This window comes from Bactrocera tryoni, chromosome 1 (genome assembly GCF_016617805.1).
Source record: "Bactrocera tryoni isolate S06 chromosome 1, CSIRO_BtryS06_freeze2, whole genome shotgun sequence".
NCBI classification, from domain to species: domain Eukaryota; kingdom Metazoa; phylum Arthropoda; class Insecta; order Diptera; family Tephritidae; genus Bactrocera; species Bactrocera tryoni.
The window spans coordinates 14,982,821-15,009,376 of record NC_052499.1 but is presented as its reverse complement, the minus strand read 5'-3'; the positions used below and the strand labels follow the sequence as shown (position 1 = coordinate 15,009,376).

Here is a 26,556-nt window from a genome sequence, read left to right as displayed (position 1 = left end):
TTGTTTATATTCCGCCGACGAAATTTAAAATATCAACGCCAATCACTTTTGACATCTCTCTCAGCTGTTTCTGAGTCGCCGTCTATTCTTATAACATCGCCGTCCAAGTAGATAAACACCCGGCAACATAGTATGTACTTTGTCAACGCGGAGTTCAGTATAGTTTCGGAATCGGTAATAAAAACAAATAGAGAATTTATATTTTTGTTACATTTTGATAGATTTTTGTTTGGAAACATATAATTTAGTGCATCTGCAAAGTGTAAATGATAAGTGAATTGAAATAAATGCAAATAGTAAGTTCTAATACGTTGAATAGTTCACTATGCAAAGTGGAGGAGTATGTTTGTAGAAGAAACGGAAATGGTTAAAAACTGCTGGAGGAGATAAAAGAAGAGCGAGCAAAAGAATTGGCTAGAAACTCGTACAAAGAGGAGAAATGGAAAGCAAAGCGATAGTAAATAGCAATAAAAATAAATATATACCTGTTAGTAGAGGAGGTGGAGGATCTGCCTGAGAAAGGTAACATCGAAGAAGGAATTGAAATTGACGCAATACGATGAAGAAGTGAGCGATAGCAAGTGAATGAAATGCTTGACGTACGGATGCGAAAGAATAGAACAATTCACTATTGAATTGAAAGCATACGTTTCAACGAAAAAAAAATGTTTGTGCGGGAAAATAAGAGTAAATACATAAGTGCAAAATATAAATGAATAAAGAGTTAGATTATTATAAAAACACACAAAGTCAATTCAACGAAAAAGGAGCCAGTGAAGTGGCTGGGCATTAATGCAGTGCAGTATCGTGTCGCCGTATCTGTGTATGATTGGGCGTGTTTAAGTGTTTGTGCACCCGAGAATACGGCAAAGGCAAAAGTGAAAACTTGCTTATTTGTCGTCGTCGTTGCTGCCATCATCGTTGGTCGTTGTCGTCGTTGTATTTTCGCATATTTCGCGACGGCAAAACTACGAATGTATTTCGCTAAATAACCAGCCAACCAACCAAATAGCCAGCCAGCCAGTTTTGGCCGCGGCTTTGTATTCGGCAATAAAAAATAAAGTTAAATTCCTGGAACTCGAATTTGCGAAATTGAAAGGCGCGCGCGTGTTTTTCGCATACTTAAACATAAAAACTTTAAGAGGATATTTGTGAACTTTTGAAACCGACTTGAAAATACATGAATTACAAGTGTTTGAAAAGATTTTAAAGTGCTGCTGGCCAGTGAATTGGAAACGGTCCAAAGATATATTTGCACCAAGGGGGGGCCCTTCGACCGACCGTCGCATTTGCCACCGCATCGCTAAACCACAGAGGCGGGATTATGTCATTTTGTATGTGTTTGTATGTATGTGTAAAATTCCAACTAATTAATAAATCGAAATGTTATAAAGCGCCACAACGAATCAGTTTCGTGAATTAAATATTTTTTTTCATGAAAGTGCTTAACTACAGACATCAGCATAAAAAGCATTGCGAAAATGTAGCTAAAACGAGAATAGTAATCAACTACTTTCAAATCAAAATAAGTTATAGTGCAAAAAATCTGCATTTAGAAAATGTTTTCAGTGAAATTGCGTCGCAATTCAGTCGCTGGCGATGCAGTGCTTCGTAAAAATTCCCACATTAGAAAAAGCAGTAAGAAATTTAATAAAACGAAATTTTGCGACGGCAAATCACGAAAGCAAGCACGTTGTTTTCAGGTTGTTGATTTGTCAAGCAACCTTAAAAGTTAGAAGATCGAAATCCACAAAATAATAAGTAATTATAGAATTATTGTTTGTGATCGCAATTAAATGGCAACATTCAATGGTCATAGCACTTCCAACGCTACGGATTTGTTGGGATCCTCGGTTGCCGTCGCTGCTGCCACAGAGCATTTTGAACGCAGCACTGCTGCGGCTACTACAACGTTTCTGTTACCCTCCACGGCGACGGCAAATGGAGCGCCGTTGCATTTAGAGCCTTTTAGTCTTGCTGGTGGTCCACATTTTGTCACAACCACTACATCACCATTAAGTGGTGCAAATGCTGGCCATCATCATCATCCACATCAACAACAACAGCATCACCACCATCAACAAACCAATTCCACTTCAACCAGTTATACATTCGTACAAATTAAACGCGAACCTTGCCAAGTGTCGGAGGTTACCTCTGCTAATTGCCATCAAACACAACAGCAACAGCATCATCAGCAGCATCACGTGTCTACATCATCGACAGGTGGCAGTGGCATTGGTATTGGAGTTGGCATGGGTGTTGGTGTAGCTTCATCAACATCCAGTTGTTCGGCTTCCATATCAGCGGCTTCCAAAACGATGTCATCGTCGTCAACGCTAACAACGCTGGTGAAGATTGAGGCTTCCTCACCGAAGGTGAATGAAATGGATAAAACACCAACTGTGAATACACTTGCCGCAGCGCCAACAATGTCTAACACAAGTATGTTAATTCATAGAAAAAAAATATAACCTGCATTACACTATTCAAATTTATTCAGTCATCCATACCCATGCTCACAGTGGTGTGTATGTATAAATAATAATAATAATCACTTTAACTTTTTTTTCGTTATTTGTGTTTTTTTTTGTTTTTGTGGTATTTTTTTAACGACATTGTTTGATTTAGGTGGTTAACTTGCTATTTTCGATTCTTTGTTTATAGATAACACGGTGCCTATTGGCATTGCCGTGGCGCGTAAACGACCACAAGAAACGGCGGGCACTCTCTCTAATGCTGCACCGATTCCAATGCAACAAACGCTTAATAAGGATATGAATTGCTTTGGTATACGCGTGGCGGATTTAGGTAAGTTTTCACAAAGACTTGCGAGTTTTGTTTATTTTGTTAACATTATTGCTGCTTTAAAATATGAATTTAGGTAATTTGGTTAACTTTATGCTTAAGGTATCTAAAACAAAGAAACCGATTTCAAAGAAAATCATGATATTGACTTTACTCTCGAAGTAGCACTTAAATTGTTTTTTTTTTTGTTATGCAGTATACGTAAGGTTGTTAAATACATATATTTAACAAATAATAATATTAGTGAAGCGGGAATGAAGCGTATACATTCTCAATTTTGTTGTTTTATTCAATGTATAATACATTAAATATTTTAAACAACGTGAAAGGGTTAAGGGATTTTAGTTATGCGGGCTGACTTTCACATAGAAAAACATAAAAATGTCAACGATTTGTAGTTGACGTCTTTTAAGTGAGGGTCCCTTACGATATTTACAAAGTATATGGTACAGTGGTGATGCCATAAATAGAATACCTTGATATTGCAATTTCAACATTCAAGACGAATTACACACGAAATAATATAGGGTGCCCTTTTTATAATAATAATAATTAATATACTCTGTTAAAATTAGATTAGACTTATTTTTTTATTTTATTTAGGTTGGAAAGCAATCTTAACTATGTAATATTAAATATGTATGTATACTCTTCATCTGTTGGATACTGTTACATTTTCGTAGAGCGGTTTTAGCTCAAATTACAATAAGGGCTTCAAATTGAAATTACTACATATAGTCCAGTCATTATTGTAAGTTCATCTCGGAATTCGATATACCCATTTATATGTCTGTAAATACTTGTATATTGACACCCTAAAGTTGTCTCAAAACCTACATATGGTAGGTGTCAATATAAAAATATTTACAGACATATAAATGGGTATATCGAATTTCGAGATTCTTACCTAATTTAAGCTTAAATGACTGGACTAATATACGAAAATGTAGATATGTGGTTAATTTTAATTCATACTTTCCTTAAGAACTTCAACTCTTAATAAAGAGTTTGCACATTAAAAGTATAAAAATGGTGTAGCATATGTTCAAAATTGCAAATTCCTCAAAATAAAAATGGCTAAGCTAATTAATTTATAAAATTTTCTATTTAATTCACAAATTATTTTATTTAAACTGGTTAAAAAAAAGGCCAGAAAAGCGGTAACGAATTCAATGAAAGCGAATTAAGTTAGTTTAAGCAATATAAAATCAGTTTAATCGGTTTATGTGAATAAAGTAAAAATTATATATAACAAATTATTTCGTATTTTTCGAAATTGATGTTAAAAAATCTTCATGTTGAAGAACGGTATTTGCAAAAATGTTTTCGATATACAGTTTCCCACTAAAAGTTTCCAAAAATAATAATTTGCTCGTTTTTTTTGTGAAATAATTTACTATGAGGAGAATTTCAGAATTTAAGAGAAGTATGCTATTTTCGTGATCACTACTCTACGTATTCTCATATTTTTCTTTTATTTTGTCACTTCAAGTGGCCTTCTGACAATTTACTCCCCATATACAACATTCACTACAACAAATTTATGCATGTATGTATGTATGTATGCATGTATGTATGTATGTATGTACCACCCTCTTCTTGTTTTTGATTTAGTCAAAAAATGTATACTTTAACTTTTATTATTAATTTCGACTACAATCTGCGACATAATGCCTACGCATAAATGTATAATGGTGGTTGAATGGAACGGAAATGGAGTGAGGGCTTGGTCGGATGGTGGAAACAGAAAGTATAGAGGTGTACAATGCTACATAGTTGGTTTTATTGGTGGTAGGTTTGATGAATGGATAAATATTTAGTTGTTTGGGGTTACCTTTCGTATATCAAAGATATAAAGAGACGCGGCTTTATAAGGATGCCGTTTAATATGTCTCATTACCGTGTTGATTTAAAGCACTAACCAGATTATATAAATTTGTCATGGGAATTCCTTCGTTAGCACTCAATTCGGTTGAGGGCTTATGTATACTTGTAAAGCGATTAAACATACATACATACATATGTATGTATGCACTCTAAATTGGCAATAACATCTTCCCCAACTGGTAACCGAACATCAACTTTGCAGATTTGTGTTGTGTTTCGTAATATTTACTAAAGCCGTCGGCTTTTTTGTCTTTATGATAATCTTTTCTTTCTTAGGAATAGAATCACATTTTTATACTCTTGCAACATGTCGCTACGAGTATAATAATAATAGTTTTGTTCACCTAACGGTTACTTATATCACATAAACTATTTGGAATATATATGTATATAAGGTTATAATACTATGTTAATAAATAATCAGGATGACGAAATGAGTTGAAATCCGAGTGACTCTCTGCCTGTCCGCCCGTGCTAGCGAAGATTAAATATTGAGATATCTTAATGAAACTAGATATACTATATATAGAGAATTGCAGTGGTGAGGGCTACCTGGGCTTCGAAAATTTTTAAAATGGCGTGGCCTCGCCCTCTAATATCTTTAATGTACATATCTACAAATCAACCAAACTTGCTGAAAACATATACTTTTAGCATTTACGATAATAATCCCGCGTACTCCCCATATAACGGTTGTGTTAAAAACTACTAAAAGTGCGATATCTTAAAAAATAAATGTGTCAGGGACACTAAATTGATATTAAAATTGGACAATTCAATAAAATTTGGTACATAACATTACCTTGACATTCCCTCACTGTAACATGCGAATGCACGAAATCGAACTACAAGCACGGCTACTTTCTATATCACATTATTTTAAGGGGGTACTCTCATGTGAACGCATACATTTTACCACTTTTTAGGAAATTTTTTTTATGCGACAACAAAATTCAATCATTTTAATTTTTTAAGATATTTTTATTTGTGTTTTGAAATGTACAAAAATTTTTTTTTTGTTTTTTACATTTTTAATATATTTTTTTTTAAATCAAAGTAGTCCCCAACAAAAAAAGTAGTTCACTGGTCATGGTGATAGCGGCTGTTCATGTTGTCTGAAATAAAAAAATCGAATGGATTATTATTCAGTAGTTCTGCTATCGTCCCTACCAAAAATAATATACATACATATGTCGAACTTCATAAAAAAAGTCACTAAAATCTTGTTTTTTCGTTAAAAATCATTTAAAAAAAATATGAAAATATTTTCGAAAATAAACAATTCTGGTAGGGACGATAACTATAAATGAGTAGAAGAACATATGTAAATTTTAAAGCAATCGGTTCAATACTTTTTTTTAGGACCATGACAGTTTCAGAAAATGATGATTCGAGAAAAATGCGTTTAAGGTCATGGCGCGATAGACAGTCGCTTACGACACATCGGCGACTATGAGCTGTAACTTATCAAATACTATGAATTTCGGTCTGAATTTTTCACTTTCCAGTATACTAATAAAGCTCCAATAAATGTATCCGGTTAATTCTCAAAATCGGACTGCAGCCATTCAAGTCCCCCAAATATCGATTATGTGGGCCCCAATCCTTACTGCGAAAATATTGATCAATCTCTGAGATATGTTAATGAAAAACCGGAAAAATTCTTAGCTTATAATATAGATAGAATCCGATTAATGGGGACCATATAATATTAATATAGAGATTTTCAAAGATGCGAGAGTACGAAATGTTCGGTTACACCCGATCCATACTATAGTCGAATTTTATTCTGTTGTAATTTGAACACACACAACGTATCGAGTGGTAGTCGCACACCTTAGATTAACACTTACCGATTCAAAAGGGTTAGATCGCCGAAAAAACAGCCCCTGGCCGGATAAAATTGGGGTCAATTCCGGGCGTAGAACCGGCTGTCGTGGGAATTGAGGTAGTCGCACACCCAACGCACTCAGCTGCTACGATCGTCACAGCGAGATTTTCAAACAATTTAAATGTACATATGATTGAAAGCGATCAAAATGAGTTGTTAAACGATTTTTAGTATATCCTTTGAAATAATGAATAAGGAACTAATTTGAAATGTGGGCGGGGAAACAGCGGCTGTAGCAGACTAAGTACATACATTTATTTGGCTGAGCAGCGTGTGATCAATAACGACTTATTCAGCTGCTCTTGTAAGGACTTTCATTGAAATTGCGTTGCCATCTTTTACCCTCTCGCCCATCTATGCGGTGCTTAGCTCTCCAGACAACAGATTGTTGAAGCAAGAAGTTGAAGATAGAATGGATATGTACCGTTTTTGTGAGTATAAGTAAAGTTGCATATTCAGCTTCTTAGCTCCTTTCTTCCACGGCGTAAATATATGTATGTTTCAGCGTATCCTTTCTTTTGTTGTTCGCTTTGCGCCATTTCTTTCCTTTCCAAGTATGCTTGCATGTGCCCAAGCAGAACATGTGCACACCACCCCCGCCAGCGTCGTCCACTGACTTCACCCCTATGCAAGTAAGTGAAAGTCTAGAATACCCTTACTTCACCCATCGTCCTCACATTTCAACATAACATATTTCTTATTTAAAAAAGTCATATGGTATCGCTGTTGTTGTTTGCACAGGGGGTGTATTTACAATGTTGTTCGCCAAAGTTGTTTTGTGTTTTGCTTTTTCCTTTGTCTGCCCGCCACTAACGCCATCGTTGCCGCCGGCATGCTCATTCAGTATTCTCGTTACTGTTTCGCAAGGTGGGTATGTCAACAAAATAATAGCGAGCAATCGTTCGCAATTGATGCAGCACGCAGCGTGAGTGAATTTGCCGGGCGATTTTTGAAGGCACACTAAAGGGATGGATGCTGCGTTCCCTTTGTGTGCCATGTACATATTTCCACTTTCTTTTGCTTCTCCTTTATATTCTACTTACATTCCTAACACGCAGCATTGCCATTGCCATGGTCGTAGGTATGATGCTGCGGTGCGGTGCGACCATATGGAAACATACCCACTTGATGCTGAGACATGTTTTCGACTTTCCCGCCCCCCATTCGTGTAGTACTCTTTTCGTGTATATTTTATTGGTAATACCTTTGGTGGTAGGCACATCAAGTGCTTGAATGAAATTAAAAATTGCATTAATGTCTTTCTTACGTCCAATTTTCCTAAAATGCGTACTAATGAGTTTGTAAATTAATGGTGGGCGAATTCCTGTAATGCGATATAAAATATTTGATTAGATATTTCCTTTCGAGTGTATTGACAATATGAAAAACCATGTTTTCACTGATGAAAACTTTCATTGTTGTGTGCAGTTGGCTATTAATGCTATTAATAGAGTGAATTCGAGAGTAAATGTATTGTTCCCGCTGCTTTATTGAAATGTCAATCATATCTTGATAAGCTTTCTTCTTCGATAACGAAAATTTTTTTTCCTCGCATAAATGTCTGACGCGCCGTTATAAATCTAAAGAGCAAAGATAAAATTGTATATACTAGTAGACGATCAAAAATAAGGGGACCAACAAGTAATCTCAATTATCTTTTAGTGAAGAGGGCGAATAAACTTACCGTGTGTCCCTTAAAGTGTTTCTTCAAATAACAATATGCAGCCATATTACAGTTATTGTATAGTTACTGTAGTATGGGTAACCAGTATATTTTGGAATTTTATCTTCTTCGTCTTCTTCTTCTTCAAAATATTCAATTATTCATCAATATTAATTTTCTTGCCTACAAAGTAATCCCCACCAGACGCAATAAACTTATGCCAACGATTTTTCCAGTCCTCGAAACACTTTTCATTAGCACTTTTTGTGATGGCCTTTAGATCCTTTAGCGAATTTTGTTTTATCTCTTCGATCGACTGAAAAAGGGTTTCCGAAGCGGCAATTTCAGTTACTGGCATAAGAAAAAATCACACGGAGCCAAATCTGGTGAATAGGATAGTAATCATTGTGATATTGGCTTTAAATTCGGTCACAATCGTACTTAAAAAAATTCATTTTTATCGGTAAGAGTCGAGCAAAAACGCGTTTTATACTCAAAATATCCACCAAAATCATTCGAATGGATTCGTGAGATGGCGAGCTCAGTTGAAGAGGTCGAAGGTCGTCCAGACGGAGGCATTTCTGCGTGACAGATCGCGCTCACATTTGGTGTAGTAATTAAGGACAGTCCTACCAACTTAGCAAAATATATTTTCTTGAAGTATCATATACCCGGCAAATTTAATTACAATTTCAGGGTGCTTTTTTGTCCCAATGTACTTATGTATTAAAAAAATGATTCACTCGTTTTTATAAAGATTTTTTATTTATTATATTTTAATACAAATTTCCATTCTTAGTGATGTATGTACATATGTATGTATATCCTACGTTTACTCTTTAAGATAAAACTTATTCAATCAAGAACTCAGGATTTCGATCGTAGGTAAATGATTGTAAAAACTTGCAACTCAACTTACCTACGTATGACACTCAACTGGTATTTGTGGTTCGGTGAATTTAAAAAATGTAGCCACTTAAGTTACGTAGCCCGGATAGGACCGATTATTCGTTCACAAATCATTGAAAACTTCTGAATTCGGTGTGTGATTTATGGTGGAAGAGTCGATTCGAGTCCTGGCATCCACTCCGGTGGATGAGCGTCTAGCCACAATCCGCATCAGAGCAAAATTTTTTAGCATAACACCGATTTGCGGCCACGTCCCGACTGAAGAGAAGGACGATATGACAAAGATGCATTTTATGAGTGGCTGGAGCGCGCTTATGACAACTGCCTCCCCCACGATGTAAAAATTGTGCTTGGCGTATTTAACGCCAGGGTGGACAAAGAAGGCATCTTTGGTACAACAGTTGGAAAATTCAGCATCCATGGCGAAACCTTTCCAAATGGGTTGAACCGACTTCGCCGGGGCCTGAAATATGGTTATCTGTAGTACTAGATTCAAGCACAAGAAAATTTATCAAGCCAATTGGCTATCTGCGGATCGAAAAGTTTGAAACCAGATCGATCATGTTGTGGTAGATGGGCGATATATGTATATCCAGTGTTTTTGACGTGTATACGCTCCTAACATCAACTCGGGCCACGATTTTGTTGTTACGAAGGTACGTGCCCGCTTTTGTACAGTCTGTACAGCAAAGCACGCCCATCAACAAACACAGATAAGGCACGACGTCACAGCCGACAGCAAAACGGTTTTCTGCTCAACTTGCGCTCTTGCATTTCATTTTAAGCTCCTTACGTACACCAGCAAACGAAACCATTGGTTTTCGTAAAGGTCGAAAGAACAGCCGTTGTGATATGGACTGTCGGGTCGCAGTGGAGAGAAAGCGGACAGCATATCTCGCGATGTTGCGAGCAACGCAGGTAGTTTAGTGGCACAAAGCATTAAGTGAAGGTCGTGAAGTTATCGAAAACCTGTCTCATGCGAATCATCCATTCACAGACGATAACTCGAAAAATTTATAAAAGAATCCGTGCTTGAAAACCGTCGTGTTCGTAACAGAGAGAGAGCAAAGAATCTCAACATCTCTGATGGATCGACCTAACACATATTTGTCAAAGACCTGAATCTTTTGGGAAAAAGCCTTCTATTACTTTCTAACAACGTAACCGAACCGGATTCGGTTAAATTTCGAATGAAATTAAGCGTTGGCATGCTTTTGTTGACATAGGAGCCTATTTTGAAGATGTTAATAAAGATTTGTATTAAAATATTAGATAGTCGACAAAGTCTTTTCGTATTTCTAATCAAACTTCACCTTATTTTTTTTTTATATTTATAATGACCTTTAATGAAGCAAATAAGTATGTATTATTTTAGTCGACCACTTTTTGTCATTTTTCCGCTAAAGACATTCCATCAGGGTAAAACTTTCATTAGTGTAAATCGAAATTAATTAAGCGAACCATTTTTGTGCTACACGAACTGATACAGTATCGTCTTCGTAAATTTCATGTGTGGCCTGCGTGGCATTCTTCCCTTTTTTATACAAAACCTTCAAAATGTAGCGAATATCTTCATTATTTTCACTAACTTTTTTTCAACTTCTCCGAATTTCAATTTTTTTGGTTAAATGAAGCTTAAAATCGCACTCATCTATTGACAAAATACGAAAAGACTTTTTAGACTATAAGGTATTTCTTACAACTAAATCATCTTAGCAGTGAGTTTGTACCAAAAATGGGGCGAAACAGTGCATAACTTCACCTACCCAGCCGTATTTGGGTATCAGACACATTTTATGTCGTATGTATTGGAAAATGTGTATGATATTTTAATGAAACTTTCAGAAAGGGTGTTGTCAGGCAACAAATTCGCTGTTTTTCATGAAAAATTTTGATATTTCTAAATATTTTATATTTGTGATGGCACCTTCGTTTAGGTGTTCCCCCAGAAAACCAATTAAATTAATAAATATTCAAAAAACGAGTAATAGCAAAGTTTTTTATGTGTTTCTATTATTTTAACCGTTTGTGTATCAACATATAATATACATATGTATGTATTTTATTCGAATTAGCAGCTTACTTTTGCTTAGCATCTCAAATGGGAATTATAACAACAAATACATACAGCGGGATACATCGCGTCTCGGCATGGCCCAAGATAGAGTACATAAATTCGTTAACCCAACTTCAAAACCTCTTAACCGCAAATATAGGAATACACTTAGGTACGCGGATATACAACAATACATACATACATATGGATATAATTATACATATATAACTAATTGGTAGTGACGTTTGACGATCGAGCACAACCGTATTATTTTACTTACTTCATTCGCTATGACTATTCTTTAGAAAAATTTCTATAATGCATATTATATACTATAAATACATATGTACGTGTACATCTATATGTATGTATATGCAAGTGACTTGAAAAATTTTGCATTGATTTATCATTGAATTTAAATAGACTTATTATAGACCTACACGACTGCCAAAATGAGCAGGTTTCCAACGAACTTGAAGACTTCAAATCGGTGGAGTCAAAGGGCATTTAATCCGCTTGCATCTGAAACCCTCACTATTTATTGTTGTATTATTTTATATTATTTACAATTTTGCAAATTTGGACAATATGGGCTTCATTTGTTGCTATTATTTATATATGTGTTTTGTTTTTGCATTATCAAACCCAGAATTTATGTGCCTTAAAAACAGGTTTTTTATTTATAAAGTTTTCTCGGTATCTTTTAGAGACTTGTGAAATTTCACACATTATACCATGTGTATTCATGTACATTCATACATTTTTTTTACAGTCCTAAAATATCAAAGTTTTTGGACAACCAGTAAAGGAAACAGTTTAAAAATTAGTGAAGTGAGAAAGTTGAAGTTTTTTTTTTTTATTAAATTTGACAAGTGTAAAGTTTTTATAAACTTTTTAAAAACATGTCGATTAACAGGTGGGCTGAAAAGTTCGTAGGCTAACATAGAATTATTTTTATAAAATTTGATTTTATTAGTCAATATATTAGGTAGTCGAAAAGGTCTTTTCATATTTCTTTCAAATTTTAACTTATTTATTTTTATATTTATAATAATAAATAAATAAATAAATATGTACAATTTTGGTCGACCACTTTTTGCCATTTTTCCGCTAGACACATTATTCCATCAGTGTAAATCGAAATTCCGAAATTTCCAAACGGAAGCGACCGAACTATTGTTGTGTTACACGAACTGATACAGCATCGTCCCGTAAACTTCACAAATTACATTGGTGGCTTTTGTGGCATTCTTCCCTTTTTTATAAAAAAATTTCAAATCATTTTCATTCATTTTTGAACAGCTGTAACTTTTTTTCAACTTCCCCGAATTTAATTTAATTTTTTTGGTTAAATGAAGCTTAAAATCTCACCTTTCCAACACTATATGGTATGACAGAATGTGATTGGTAGCACTGGAGTAATACGACTGCAACGACATCCATTGACAAAATACGAAAACGAATACGAACGAAAATACGACTTTTTTGACTACCCAACTAGTTATCTTCAATTATAGCGGTAAAAAAAATTTCAAAGTCATTTTTATAACATATTTACCTTAAGCCCCAAAATAAGCCTCAGTTTCTGCGGTATCCTTTCATTGTTGCTAAATTTTTTCCCAGCGAGCATCGTCCCAATTCTTTAAATTTTGACATCATATTCATTGGTTTGTGATACGGTGCGTTGTCCAGATGAAGCAGCAAATTCTTCATCAATTGGTGCCGTTTTGCCGCGGTTTTGTTTTTCAAATGCTCCAATAAAGCAATTTAATTGTTGCTGTTAATAGGTTTTACCTTTTAAAGATAATCAATTAATATTTGTTAGGCCTCATGCATCCCAAAAAACTGATGATATACATAACCTTGCCAGCCGACTTTTGCATCTTTCCACGCTTTGGGTCGGTTCATCATGTGCCGTCCACTCGGCTGACTGTCGATTGGACTCCGGTGTGAAATGTTGGAGCCATGTTTCATCCAATGTCACATATCGACGCAAAACTTCGGTATTATTATGATTAAAGAGCTTCAAACACTCCTCAGAAACAGCGTTGTTGTTTTTGTTGGATTGTGAGCTGAGCAGCATCCACTTTGCACAGAGCTTTCGCATACCCAACTATTCATTCACAATATATCCAAACAAGGGAACGTCCTTAGATTCTCAGCTCTCTTAAACTACTTTTCGGGAATCCGAAATAATTTTGTGGACTTTTTTGATGGTTTCATCGGCAACAGCCTCTTTAGGAGGGCGTCCATTGCCTTCATTGTCCTCGGTGCTCATTTTGCCTCGTTCTGAATATTTCTGTCATTTTGTTAATACAACTGGTACTTAATTACTTTTTCATAATTTTCAGAGTTATTCTTCATTTTTATGTAAAAAACATTATTTTCCGATATAAACAAAAAACAATTCATACTGGCAATCTGACAATGCTAGTCATTTAAGCGTATAAAAAAATGACTATGATTATAAACACAGAGGCGGTAATATTCAGTTCCGAAAGTTGAGTATTTTCGCTCAAATCTGCTTAGTTTGTTGTGTTAGAAAAGCGTTTTTGGGCTGTTTTGTTTAAGCGCTTCATCGTGTAGAAAATAGCAATAGATGGCAACTGTAAAAAAATAATAGCCATCTGGTTGCGCCTTCAATTTCTTGAAGTTAAATTGTTGAGTAATAACAGCATCATCATGTAAAGTGTTTTTAGAGGTATAAAGTTTCATAGAACATTCAGCTGTCAAAGTAACTGGCAAAGTAAATACATTTATTGATATTTTTATCCAGCATACCTTGGTATGTTATCCTGCAAAGGCTTAAATTTGAGAGTTTAATACCAAAACTCACGTTCTGTGCGGCGAATTTATAGAACACTCGGCTTGTATCAGCGACGATGCACATTTCTGGCTTAAGGGGTTACATGAGTTTCCTCGAGTAAATAACAGTCTTTTAAAAAATGTTTTTCTTATATAAAAAATAAAATATTGTATTACAATTTTTTATTGTTACAAACATTTACTATTAGGAAAAAAACTCTGAAATTTTTTGGAAAAAAAAATGTAAACTCGGCCATTGCGACGCCATTTCCGGTGATCCCTTGGAAAAAAGATGCCCCCGCGTTGGCAGAATAACTCCTTACAGGACCATCTAAAGTGAAAAAATAAGTGTTTTAGTTGAAACCTTAACTTAGAACTTGAACGAAGGAAAAAAACAATTGAGAGTTGGATTTTTGGCAGACATTTTTTCAAAAAAAATTTAAATTTCAGTGAAAATTTCGGGACATTTTTATTTCAAATAGTTGTTATCGAAAAAAATCGTTGGTTCAAGTCTTTAAGAATTGTATCTCAAAGGCCTGTGTAAAATTTCATGAAGATCGGTTGAGTAGTTCTCGAGAAATCTTGAGATCCGGCTTTAAAAACACAATTTCCCGATAAACGCGCTTAAAAACAGCGCACTTAGCTTAGCTAGCCTCGAGCGCACAAGTTCTCAAGGCTGTATCTCCGAAACTATTACTCGGATCAACTTGAAAATATATGTATATATTCTAAAGATGTTGTACATTTAATTTTTTAAAACCCATGTAACACCTTAACGCCGTATTACGGTGCTAAGAATTTTTGAAACAATGCTGCATGTTCTCTTGCATTCAGAAATAATTATTATCTGAGGTGATATATGTACCTGTATACTTATTATGTACGTTGAAGTCATTACGGTCCATACTTTTTTAAAAAAGTAAAGGAAAAAGAGGAAGCCAAAGCTCTAACATACTTCTACTTTTTTTTGTTTATTTTTTGACTCAAAGGCTACATATACGGAGACAATAACTAATCAAATAAATTGATATAACATTTAACAGTTTCATCAAACTCATACATACGCACATAAATATATGCATATGGATGACCACAGGGATGCACATAATTTTATTTTGTTTGATGGAAGTTCTTCACTTGTTGGCATTGAATCGCATTAAGACCAACGGCATGTTCATTTGTCATTTACACCCACTAGCTACCTGCCCTTAGAGTACCTGAAAGTACAGTTGCCTACATAAGCATATAAATTTTATTACACTTGAGCTAAAGTGTGGCTGTGCGTAACGCCCGAACTATCGCAGCCTAGATCAGCTGCTGGAAATAACAATAAGCAAAAATAATATTTTGCTTTCATTAAGAAGTTGTACCTTAGGAAATACAATAAAGCTCACGGCCCTTCCGTTTGTATTTATACACAATAATCATGTACATAATTTCGCTGAGAAACTTGACTTAAAAATTGCGCACTATGATACGTTATTATAGGCATTTATTTTTAAATATGCTCCGCAAGGACATCCTGAGGATGCTAGATGTTGACCAAATGCACCACATAATACACGAAGAAAAAGAACAAATGCATCAAACAAACTCAACAGCAACAACAAGCGGATATCTAGTCAAAATCAGCAATTTGCACACTTGTGCATATTATCTACGGGCAGGAACAACAACTGCAGCTCCGGTAAATAGTTCAAGGTCAACGCAAATGCGCTGCTTACTGAAGCACATACACACACATTTGCACACAGGGTTTCTTATGCACACACTTACACACACATGCATCTGTATGCAAAATATTGCGTAGTGAATTTCCAGAATTTCAGTTGACTGTTGGAAGTTGTGCGTTCAATTACAAACCATCACACAAAATTTTTACAGGAAATGATTTCTTTCTATATTTATCTGACACTTAGGCCTTGAATTAATTTATCAGCAGTTAACGAGTGGCAAGTGAAAGTTTCAGTAATTTTCCCGCAATTTTCACAATTCTGTAGACTGCTTTCGGGCGTTTGGGCGTCGGCATTAAGCAGTTGTACAAAACTTTTAGGCGCGTAATTTTTTTCTGCTTCACGGTTTATATTCTTCTGATTATGGTTTTGTGAAATAACAATTTATGTTTTCTGTTTTGCCTTTTTCAGGTGGTGTTAGCACTGGCTGCAGCAACATCTATTTTACAGGCAACGGTGACTTAGTGACTGGTTCAGCGACCGCCGAGGAGTTGGCGCTCAGCGCCGCTGGTGTTCAGAGTGTGAATCGTGCACCGTCAACCTTTTGGCAATATCAAAGTGAGTTATAATTTTTTACTTAGTATAATCTTACTAATTACTGCTTTAATTATACAAAATTAATTGCAATAAACCAATGATTTTCATTTATCCTCCTTAGATGCGCTTCCCATCGAGTCAGTGATTTCCATGTCTCCAGCTACTGTGGGTTTGCAGTATTCGCGCGATGCAAGTCGCAGTCAAGTGGTACTTTTGCCGGCTACACCAGCCGCCTTAGGTAGGTTCACATATACTAACTCGCAAAATGTTTTCAACAATTTAAATGCACACCTCTATAAATACATATGTACATACGTATTTAAAGAGTAATAGTAAAGAGCTTTAATTCATATTCATCACCAACGCTTTCATCATATTTTCATACGACACACCATAAGCATCGATATACTTAGTAACATACACTCACATATGCTTCGCTGGCGAAAATATAACAGTGTGGATATTTTAGCGTCTAGGGTTGGAACAAGCGGCAAGTTACACCAAAAAAGTTCGATTTTACAAAAAGTTCGTTTCGAAAAAGTGATTTTATATGAATATTTTTCGTTCTATGTTACGATTGTCGTTCTATTATTATTTACGATTGTCAAACTTGAGGGTTTGCCATCGTTAAGGCTTTCTAAATATAAATTTCTGAGCTATATTTCAAGTCTACCAAAATTATCGATGTGGAATTTGTGGTTAATATAAACGAAATTGTCAGCTTTTTACATCCGAATCCATTTGCCACGCTCCTTTACCAAATCGAGAAAAGGTAAACTGTAATAAATGTCATAAGCTTTCGCAGCAGTTGTTTGATATTTCAAATTACCCTAACTAAACACTTCGTGACTGAGACTTTATTTCTTTATTTACTTTTATATTTTGTCTCTGTCGGCTTTCAAACACAAGGCCAACAAAAAATTGATAGTCTGAATTTCACCATCACATACTTAAACTATGACATTTATCGATCATTTTTGTTTTCTATCGACTATGAAGTATGCTATATTTTTGTTTTAAATTTCGCCGCTTGTTTTTATCTTCAGCCGCTAATTAATCCTCACCCGTTTATATTTGCCATATGCTTACCTGTTTGTTTTCGTAATGCTTTGCCTATAAAAATATGGGCACAGGCTGCTCTCTAGTTGATAATTGTCCGCCTTTTGTCTGCTGTTTGTGTCCTAGATAATTTATAAGTGCTCTTGCAGTGTGAAAGACTGACGGATAACCAAAGCGTTAACGATATGAAAAATGACTAACTTAATTCACTAACGATCGGTAATTCTCTCACGAAATCTAAGTAATTGGCTTCATAATTTCAAGAAAAAGAGCCGTTGATGAATTCTTACGTTATGTAGGAACTTATGGTAGTTTGATCATGCCATAATGCCCCTAATACTCAGAACTGTAGTATCGTATGAAAGGGATTTTTTATACTAATTAGATTTTTAGAATGTCTGAGGAGCCCATTTTAGTAGCTAATTTCGATGACTAAAGTCAAATATTTGATTTTTTTTTATAACTTTACACTAATAAAAACATATTTCACTTAGTTTTTTTTTTGTTATAAATTGTTTAATATAAATTTACCATGCGAAATCTCCTAATTAACGCTTACGTAGATATACTTATCTGTACACTTACTATATATTTATCTATGTGTGTATATATACTTATTTATAATTCTGCTTATAATTTTAATGCTTTGCTATGTCTCATTTTCACATTTGAAAAGAGTACTTAACAAGACAAGAAAATAATAATCAACAAAGCCTGCAATTTTCACATTCACTAATTTGCTTTGGTACCCTCTTTTTCCATCCCATCTCCCACAACCACCAAACCACCACCACCACCACAACCACCACTTGACCGCTACAATTGATATGAAATAAATGAAATCAATAAAAATAATTCGAAATCGTATCAAAATTGCTATTGCCTCGTTTGAATTGATTTGAAAATTGATTTGACCGAAAAACAATCACGTCTCGAATTCAAAAACCCACATAGGCATATCAAATTTTCCAATCTATACACCCACAGATCCGTTCCAACAGGCGGCGGCTTTCGTTTGGCCATCATACATACCGCAGGGTACAACGCCGGCTTCTGCCGCTGCGGCCGCCACCCTACAGCCGCCGCCCAATTTTATATTCCCTTCAATGAGCCCACACTCGACGCTACAGCCGCAGTCTTACGCCACGTCACTCCAACTTTTCGGCTCGAATTACTTAACCGCCGCTGCAGCTGCTGCCGCAGCCGCCGCTGCCACTTCGACACTTTGCCAACACAATCAACAGCAAACTAATACACAACAGACCACAAGTTCAATAAACTTGAGCTTGGCCGCACCGGGCGGTATGCCACCGAATGGCAGCGGCAGCAGTCTCATAGGCAGTATTAACAGCAGCAACAATACAAGTAGTTCAAGTAGCCGCTTTCTGAGTTTGGCAACTACAGGTGCGTCCGCTTCCAATATACTCGAAGCACCGAAACCACAAAAAACACTACAGTCTACATTGACGCTACCGCAACCCGTGCCACCACCGTCCACAGCTGCGTTGCCGCCACCGCCGTCGCTGATCCTACCGCCCGCAGCATTGAAAATCGAAGAATGGAGTGCGACGGATTTTATGGCGGCTGCGGCGGTAGCAGCTGGAAAACCCCATCATGCGAGTTTGGGCACGACGCCGACTTTGAATTTCGATGGTCGCGATAAAACGACTACAAACACAACGAATCTGTTGGATTTACACAATGCCGCAGCAGCTAATGCTCAGGCATTGAATTTAATGCGTTTGCCGACCCCTCCAACGTCGGCGACCATGGAGTCGGCGGCTGCAGCTGCTAGCGGGCCACAGTTGCAACCACAAATACTATTTCAGACCACATCGACACCATCGCCAGCTTTGCTCAATTTGTCGGCATCGTTACAGCGCGGTACTGCTAGTAACGTTGCTGGCGCAACTACAACTGTGACACCCACAGGTATTTTCATAAATGGTGGTGGCACTACGGGACCGCCGACCGCAATTTCGACCACTATCGGTCCACCAACGCCATTGGGGGATGAGACGACGGCAATCAATTTTAAAACAAGTCCAGTAGAAGCTGCTCCGCCGCAGTCGGTGAGTGGAATTGTGGTGGGTGTGCCGCGTGCAATAAACAACAGTGGTCCAGCGCCTCAATCAGGTCCACCGCCACAAATGCAAGATGTTAATATACAAACCGATACGCCGGTCTGTAGTGATGACGAGAACTCAACGTGTCCGCTTGCCATACAACAGCAACAGTTGCACACTGCACAGGCGAATTCGATGAATTCGCCGAGTTACAACAATGATGGCGAAGTACACGAGCCTTTGGAGTTGACAAAGCAGAGTTGTCACAATGCTGGAGTGCATCGCTCCGATGCTGATGAACTACCCATAACAACAACGCCAACCACAACCACGACAGAAACAAATAATATTGTGTGCCATAACACAGCCAACGCCACGGCGAATGGGGAAGCTGAAAGTTACGAAGTTGTAACCCAACAACCTCCACCATCGTCTTCAGCTGGTGAAATCGTTCCAATGCTTCCAGGTAATGAACCAGTTCATTACAATGAACATCAACACCAACCGCAGCAATCCGGCCCAGAAGATCTAACCGGTCTGGAGCTGCTATCTAACATCAGCACTAGTACGCTGGCAAATAAAGGTATCGGCGTAGGCGCTGGTATGACAATGGTGCGTGTCAAGCAGGAACCACTCGACCACATGGACGTACCCGTTTCTTCAATGAGCGATGAATTGTCATCATCAACAGTCGTGCCATCCTTACCGTCACAAATACCACAATTTATCACCCAGCAATCGGAAGTACCGCAGCCGGTTTCGGGCAGCTGCGACTCCTGTGTGCCCAGAGAGGCTGAAATGCAGAGACAACCAACACCGTTGCCCTTGCTGGCCCATTCGCTCCCACCCGCACCTTCATCGAATGTGCCCACAACGGTAGTAGAGCCCCTGGGTGGTTTGAATTTGCTATGTGCTCTAGCTGAACAACGCATCCAAGAAGAAGTTCAGAGTAGTGGAGGCAATTTGTTCGCTGAAAGCGAGTCGCCGCCACTATCACGCTCCACTTCATCATTCGGCCGTCAAGAGACGCCTGAATTACAGAACCATTCACATCCGTCGCGTTTGGAACAATCTTCGTTTCCCTCAATGGAAGGTATCGAGCTGCCTTCGACGAGTGGTCTTGGTCTCGGTATTGGTGGCAGCGGTGGCGTAGAACCGCCAGTCAAGCGCAAAAAGCACAAACATTCCAAATCATCAAAATCATCTTCGTCATCAACACTGGCTGGTGCTGGCAAGAAGTCGCAGCGCTGCTCGAAGAAAAGCAAGAAGAAATATGCCAAGGAGAAGCGTAAACACAAGCAACAACAACAACAATTGTTGGCATCTGCTGCTGCCGCAGCGGCCGCGTCTGCCTCCGCTTCTGACGATGTCGACTTTGAGGACGAACAATTACAACAAGAATTGAAGGGCGCCTTTAACCGTATCGATCCCAACTTTCAATTGCGTTTCGGTCAGTGGGCCAATGCACAAGAGATATTCGAGTTGATGGAGAGTGATATGCGTTTGCGTTTAGCGGAAATAACGCGTCAGTATCGCAAGAAAAAGAGAAAGCTCGATGAGATATCCAAAAATAAGAAAAAGAAAAAATGTGCAAAATTACTTGCCGCGCAACAACTGCAACAACAACAGTCCACACTTTCACTGTCTTCATTGAGTACTGGCAGTGTTGGTGGTGGTCTCTCCTGCAGTACGTCTGGTGGCACATCTTTACCACTCTGTGATTACAAGTTTCCGAAATTCTCGACTAATAGCGGTGTGGTTGGTGCTACATCGACGCCTTACTTGAATCGTTCCAGTTTTCTACGCTTCGGCGAGAAACCGCCATCCGCCACGCCCACACTTCCACATGCACAATTTCCGCCCCCTGAATGCGACAATTCAGAAGACAACAACACACTTTCGGCCAGCAGCTCCACGGGCCCATCCATGCCCATTTATAAACCAGTGCGATTAGGCCCCAGCGCTTTAGCGGGTGCTGTTGCGGCGGCATCACTTGGCGTTGACATTCGGAATAGTGGCACACCACAGCGTCATGCGCAAAAGCACACATCTGCGGATAAATCCACAAGCTCGGCTATAGTATGCAAAGAACCGAAGTTAATGGTCGGTGTGACGTCAACATCTGCTTCGGCTGCCTCCAATAGACGTTTGAAAGAGGCGCACTCTTCTTCGTCCGAGGAACAGAGTCCGGCTAGTGTATCTTCAGCGCTAATACAAAAACTAGGAACGAACGTTAAGCAACAGACTTCTAAGCAACAACGACAGGAACAGCATCTCTCACCTGTGACTCAAACCTCCCAGTCGCCGCAGTCCCAACAACAAGCATACCGAAAAGCGATAGACCCACGCGATCACCAATTAATGCTGACAAGTGATCATTTATATAGAAAGGAAACGCGTGTGCTGACCGACATGGGTGGTCTCTTTTATGCCGGTGTGATGAAACCACTTCAACCGCCTGACGTGTACGCAATAACATTGGATGGCGAACGCGGTAATAAGTCGCATATAATGTCGCGTGAGGAGATCTTCAAGGATACTGTGAGTATTTCAAAATTATTTTAGTGTACATAGATATTTAATATTAGCAAATCGAAGTTTTTTGAAGCTCGGTCAAACTCTTTTTAAAAATGTCAACAAATTAAGAGCGTTTTAAGTCATAGCGGAGACTTTTACAAGTTCTCTAGACACTCTCGCAACTCTCTTCGCTAGGTCAAAAATTATAACCTAAAAAAATATTTTTGGAACTCTCACTTAAAAAAATCTATAATTTGTATTTGATTTACTTTTAATTATACCCTGAACAGGGTATATTAAGTTTGTCACGAAGTTTGTAACACCCAGAAGGAAGCGTCGGAGACCCTATAAAGTGTATATGCAAATGAGCAGTATGTTGAGCTGAGTCGATTTAGCCATCTCCGTCTGTCCGTCCGTCCATATGTCTGTATATATACGAACTAGTTTCTCAGTTTTTAAGATATCGTTTTGAAATTTTGCAAACGTCATTTTATCTTCAAGAAGCTGCTCATTTGTTGGAACGGCCGATATCGGACCACTATAACATATAGCTACCATACAAACTGAACGATCGGAATCAAGTTCTCATATGGAAAGCTTTAACATTTGACAATGTATCTTCACAAAAGTTGGTTATTTTGTAGGACAACAATGTAATCTCCGAAGAAATTGTTCAGATCAGTTAACTATAGCATATAGTTGCCATACAAACTGAACGATCGGAAAAAAGTTATTGTATGGAAAAGTTTTGCATTTGACAAGATATATTCACGAAATTTGGTATAGATTTTTTTCTAAGGCAACAATGTAAAATCCGAAGAAATTGTTCAGATCGGCTTACAATAGCAAATAGCTTCCATATAAACTGAACACATAGTTACTAAAAGAAAAGCACCTGTGAAGGGTATATCAGCTTCGGTGCAGCCGAAGTTAACGTTTTTTCTTGTTTATAATTAAATTTAGTAAAAAAAAAATGTGTACATAAACCATTACAATTTTAGATTCTGGAAGTGGCGCCCAAATCTGTGGAGAGTGTACCTGTTGGCACACGACTTTGTGCCTATTGGAGTCAGCAGTATCGTTGTCTTTATCCCGGTCGTGCTATTGAGTCTGAATCGTCTGATGATGGTGAAACACCCAACGATTCTGTTAGCGTGGAATTTGACGATGGCGACAGTGGGCGCATACGTCTACAGAATATACGCTTACTCCTAAGTGATTATCCCATTGTGGGTAAGTGTTATGAAATGTACTATTGGATTATTCATACACAATCATCTCTTTTGCGCCCATTCATTCATTTCAGTTTCATTGAAAAAAGGGTCGGAAATTTTGGGTCAAAGTTTAGTGGATGATGAAGAGATTTCTTCGCTTCCGAAAAGTATGTTCTTGGATTTTATAGAATTTTTTAAGTCTCATTTTTTTCGTGTCACCCTTCAAAATTACAACAACCACAAATTTCCGATCAACTTCATATTCATTCATTAACCTCAATTCATCTATGATTTTCGATTTATCTGCTATTCTGTATTTCGTGCGTTTTAATTTGTATCCCTACTTTTTCCGTTCTCTTTTCTTTTTGAACGTCCCAACTCCTCAGAGTACAACGATAATCCCCTCTACTCTTTAGGCAAGCACAAGAAGTCGAGCTCATCTGCCCGTACCGCCAACGGCTCCGGAAGCAGTCACAATTCCAATGATGCTCACGAAAACATTTCTACATTTGCACTCCCCGATATGCCAGCCATGGCGCCGTCGACATGCAGCAGCGAACCGCCAACACAAAGTGCAAAAGACATCAGTGCCCAACGTAAGGAGAAGAAACGCATTAAGAATCTGAAGAAGAAAACACAAGCAGCAGCAGCGCTGGCAGCAAATGCAAGCGCAAATACTAATGCGTCCACGGTGACAGTTAATGGTGGGCTACCGTCAGTCGCGTCCACTGTGAATGGCACAAATGGTGTGGACGATGCCGCCGAGAGTAATCGCAAACACCACAAACATAAAAAACGCAAAAAGCACAAGAAACATCATCACCGCAAGGCGAATGGTGAATGTGAAGCGATTAACGGTGCTAATAATACGTTCGTAATCAAAAACGCCGGTTTGACGACTAGTGGCAGCTTCTTGACGTCCACACCGACCACTTACAGAGGTAAACGAGAATACGCTGCAACAGTTGGTGATAATCACAGCAACAATACGCTAATGGAAACTGATGTCGATGACATTGTCGAAGAACACGTCGTGCCAGAAGTGGCGCGAATGGCTCAAACACAGGGTGGCGCCTTCCAAGCAGTGGCCGGTCACAGCAAGTCACAAACGCAAAGCGCATCGGCTTGCCTGCCCGCTGCGACTGCAATTAAGATGGAAACTGCGCCGTCGACGGCGGCGTCAAATGCTAAAGTAAAAACTGAGCATTTGGATATGGAGGAGGAGAGCACCTCAAATATGATGTCCGAGCTATCGGATGAGGTAATTAAGTAAACATGCTTCCTTGTGTATTCATTGCCTTCATTTTATTTTTATGTTTTACTTTCCAGAACAAATGTGATGATGAGGAGGTGGAGCATAATAATTCGAAGGGCAGCAAAATTGCCGCTTTCCTGCCGGAGCGACAGCTCTGGGGTTGGCAGGGTAAAGCTTATCGTAAAGCTGGTATTAAGGGCAGAGCCCGCAAACAATTCTATAAAACAATCAAAAGGGGAAAAGAAACAATAACTGTAAGTTCGTTTATCGATCATAAGCATACATTTTCAATTAATTTGGATGTAATATATTTTAGGTTGGGGATTGTGCAGTATTTTTATCAACTGGTAGACCAGATAGGCCATATATTGGACGCATTGAATCCATGTGGGAGACAACGTCCAGCAATAAAGTAGTGCGTGTTCGATGGTTTTATCATCCTGAAGAGACAACGGGCTGTCCGAATCTTAAATATCCGGTAAGAAACATGAGTACATATGTAATCGATTACATGTTTCAATAGAATGGTGAAGGGCTGATGTGGTTAATTACTTTAATTACGGAGTTGCTTTTACTTTGTGAAAGGCAAGAAAGTTATATAGTATATCATGCTCAGCTATATTTAGAAGCATCAAATCAAAGAGCAATTAAAACTACAAAAAATATACAAATATTATATAAAGAAAAGTTTTAATGCGAATTTCTTCCGGGTAGAGTTGCCAAATTAATTAAAAATTAACATTAACTCTATGTTGCTTGTAAAAGCATAAAATAAAACATTATATATACAATTTTTTTTATACTTGTCTGTTCTGCACAGGGCGCTTTATTTGAATCACCACACGAGGACGAAAACGACGTCCAGACAATATCGCATCGCTGTGAAGTACTACCGTTTGAGCGTTATTTCGCTAAATTCGGAGCCGATTCGAAGCAATATCAATCCATTTATGATAATAACGATACATACTACTTAGCGGGCTATTATAATCCGCGAGTCCAGGTGCTCAATCTGCAGGAGGAGATACCAACGCTTAAAGCAGAGCAACAGCAGCCGCAGCCGAAACAGCTTGAGCAGCAGCCATTGCAGGAACAGCAACAACAACAAAACGATATAGATATAGATAACATAAACGCGGTTGTTGATTAATGTATAAGATGAAAGTAGTAACTTGAGGCCCAAGGAATCACATTAAAACACTAATTACTTTTAAGAAGCACACACAAAACAATAAATGAATTGAAAAATATGTATGAATATGTAAAAAATTAAAGTATATATATATATATGCATATACATAAAATATAAGTATAAATATGTACATACATACATATTTAGATTTACAAAATTCACAAAAACAAAGCTGCAACTAAATTAACAGAAAAACTTAAAAAGTATGTTATGTTCCATATATGAACAGACGGACATGCATATGATAGGCGATAGGCAAGAGCGATAAATGTCACTCGATTAGGCCGGTTAAGTTGTGCTGTATGAATGTTTATACTATATGTGTAAGTATAACTGTGAAACGATTTAATTTTAGAGGAGAGAGAGTTAAAAGGAGCTAATTGCAAAACAAGATGATACAAAAAGAGAATCACTATATATTATATTAAATACATTATTAAATCATATATATATATATATATTATATTATATTATATATCTATGCAAAAGAGATACAACGCGTAAAGAGCATAGCAAGCTAAATGTCGATGAGTAACATTTATGAGATAAAGAGATAATTTTAATTTTAAATGTAATAAAAAACGTATATATATATTATACAAATAAACGTACACATACAATGATTCGTGGAAACAGACGAACTTATTACGAACACTTACAGACGATTATACAATAATATTGAAGAAGAAGAAGCAAATAATAATACAAAAAGAAATGAAATCTAATAAAATATTGATACACAAACAAAATTGATATTTTTTCGGACAGTAACGGTTATACAACAAATATACTTATATATACTATATTTCTGATGAAATTTAAAACTGAAGTACAGAAAAAAATTAAAAAAAAAAAACTTTAAAACTCCAGCAACTATACACATAAGTTAGGGCAGCAAGCAAACAAACAAAAAAGAGCGCAAAAAGAACCTGTGAAAAGCTAGAAGCGTGCAGTACGAAAATGA

The 26,556-nt window shown here is 37.4% G+C and overlaps 1 protein-coding gene across 5 annotated transcripts; it reads left to right on the top strand.

Annotated features, from left to right (window-relative positions):
* The first annotated feature begins 165 nt into the window (after positions 1-165).
* On the top strand, positions 166-25,698 carry LOC120767070 (protein winged eye). Of its 5 annotated transcripts, none has more exons than XM_040092926.1 (11): positions 166-2,445; positions 2,668-2,811; positions 16,164-16,310; positions 16,411-16,527; positions 18,336-21,955; positions 22,933-23,164; positions 23,238-23,312; positions 23,532-24,406; positions 24,475-24,654; positions 24,717-24,878; positions 25,221-25,698. In XM_040092926.1, the coding sequence occupies exons 1-11, from the start codon at positions 1,797-1,799 to the stop codon at positions 25,548-25,550; spliced, it is 6,531 nt and encodes a 2,176-aa protein (XP_039948860.1). In that variant the 5' UTR covers positions 166-1,796; the 3' UTR covers positions 25,551-25,698. The 5 variants fall into 5 exon arrangements, with proteins under 5 accessions (XP_039948860.1, XP_039948858.1, XP_039948857.1 ...); XM_040092924.1 differs by having other exon boundaries at positions 18,303-21,955; positions 23,562-24,406; XM_040092923.1 differs by having other exon boundaries at positions 18,303-21,955.
* Positions 25,699-26,556: the final 858 nt, after the last annotated feature.

Bases quoted from the DNA above. Each gene is read 5' to 3' on its own strand.
- LOC120767070 (XM_040092923.1), top strand. From the start codon at position 1,797: ATGGCAACATTCAATGGTCATAGCACTTCCAACGCTACGGATTTGTTG. The intron at 2,446-2,667 runs GTATGTTAATTC...CTTTGTTTATAG, and splicing joins GCCAACAATGTCTAACACAA to ATAACACGGTGCCTATTGGC. The intron at 23,313-23,531 runs GTATGTTCTTGG...CCAACTCCTCAG, and splicing joins GATTTCTTCGCTTCCGAAAA to AGTACAACGATAATCCCCTC.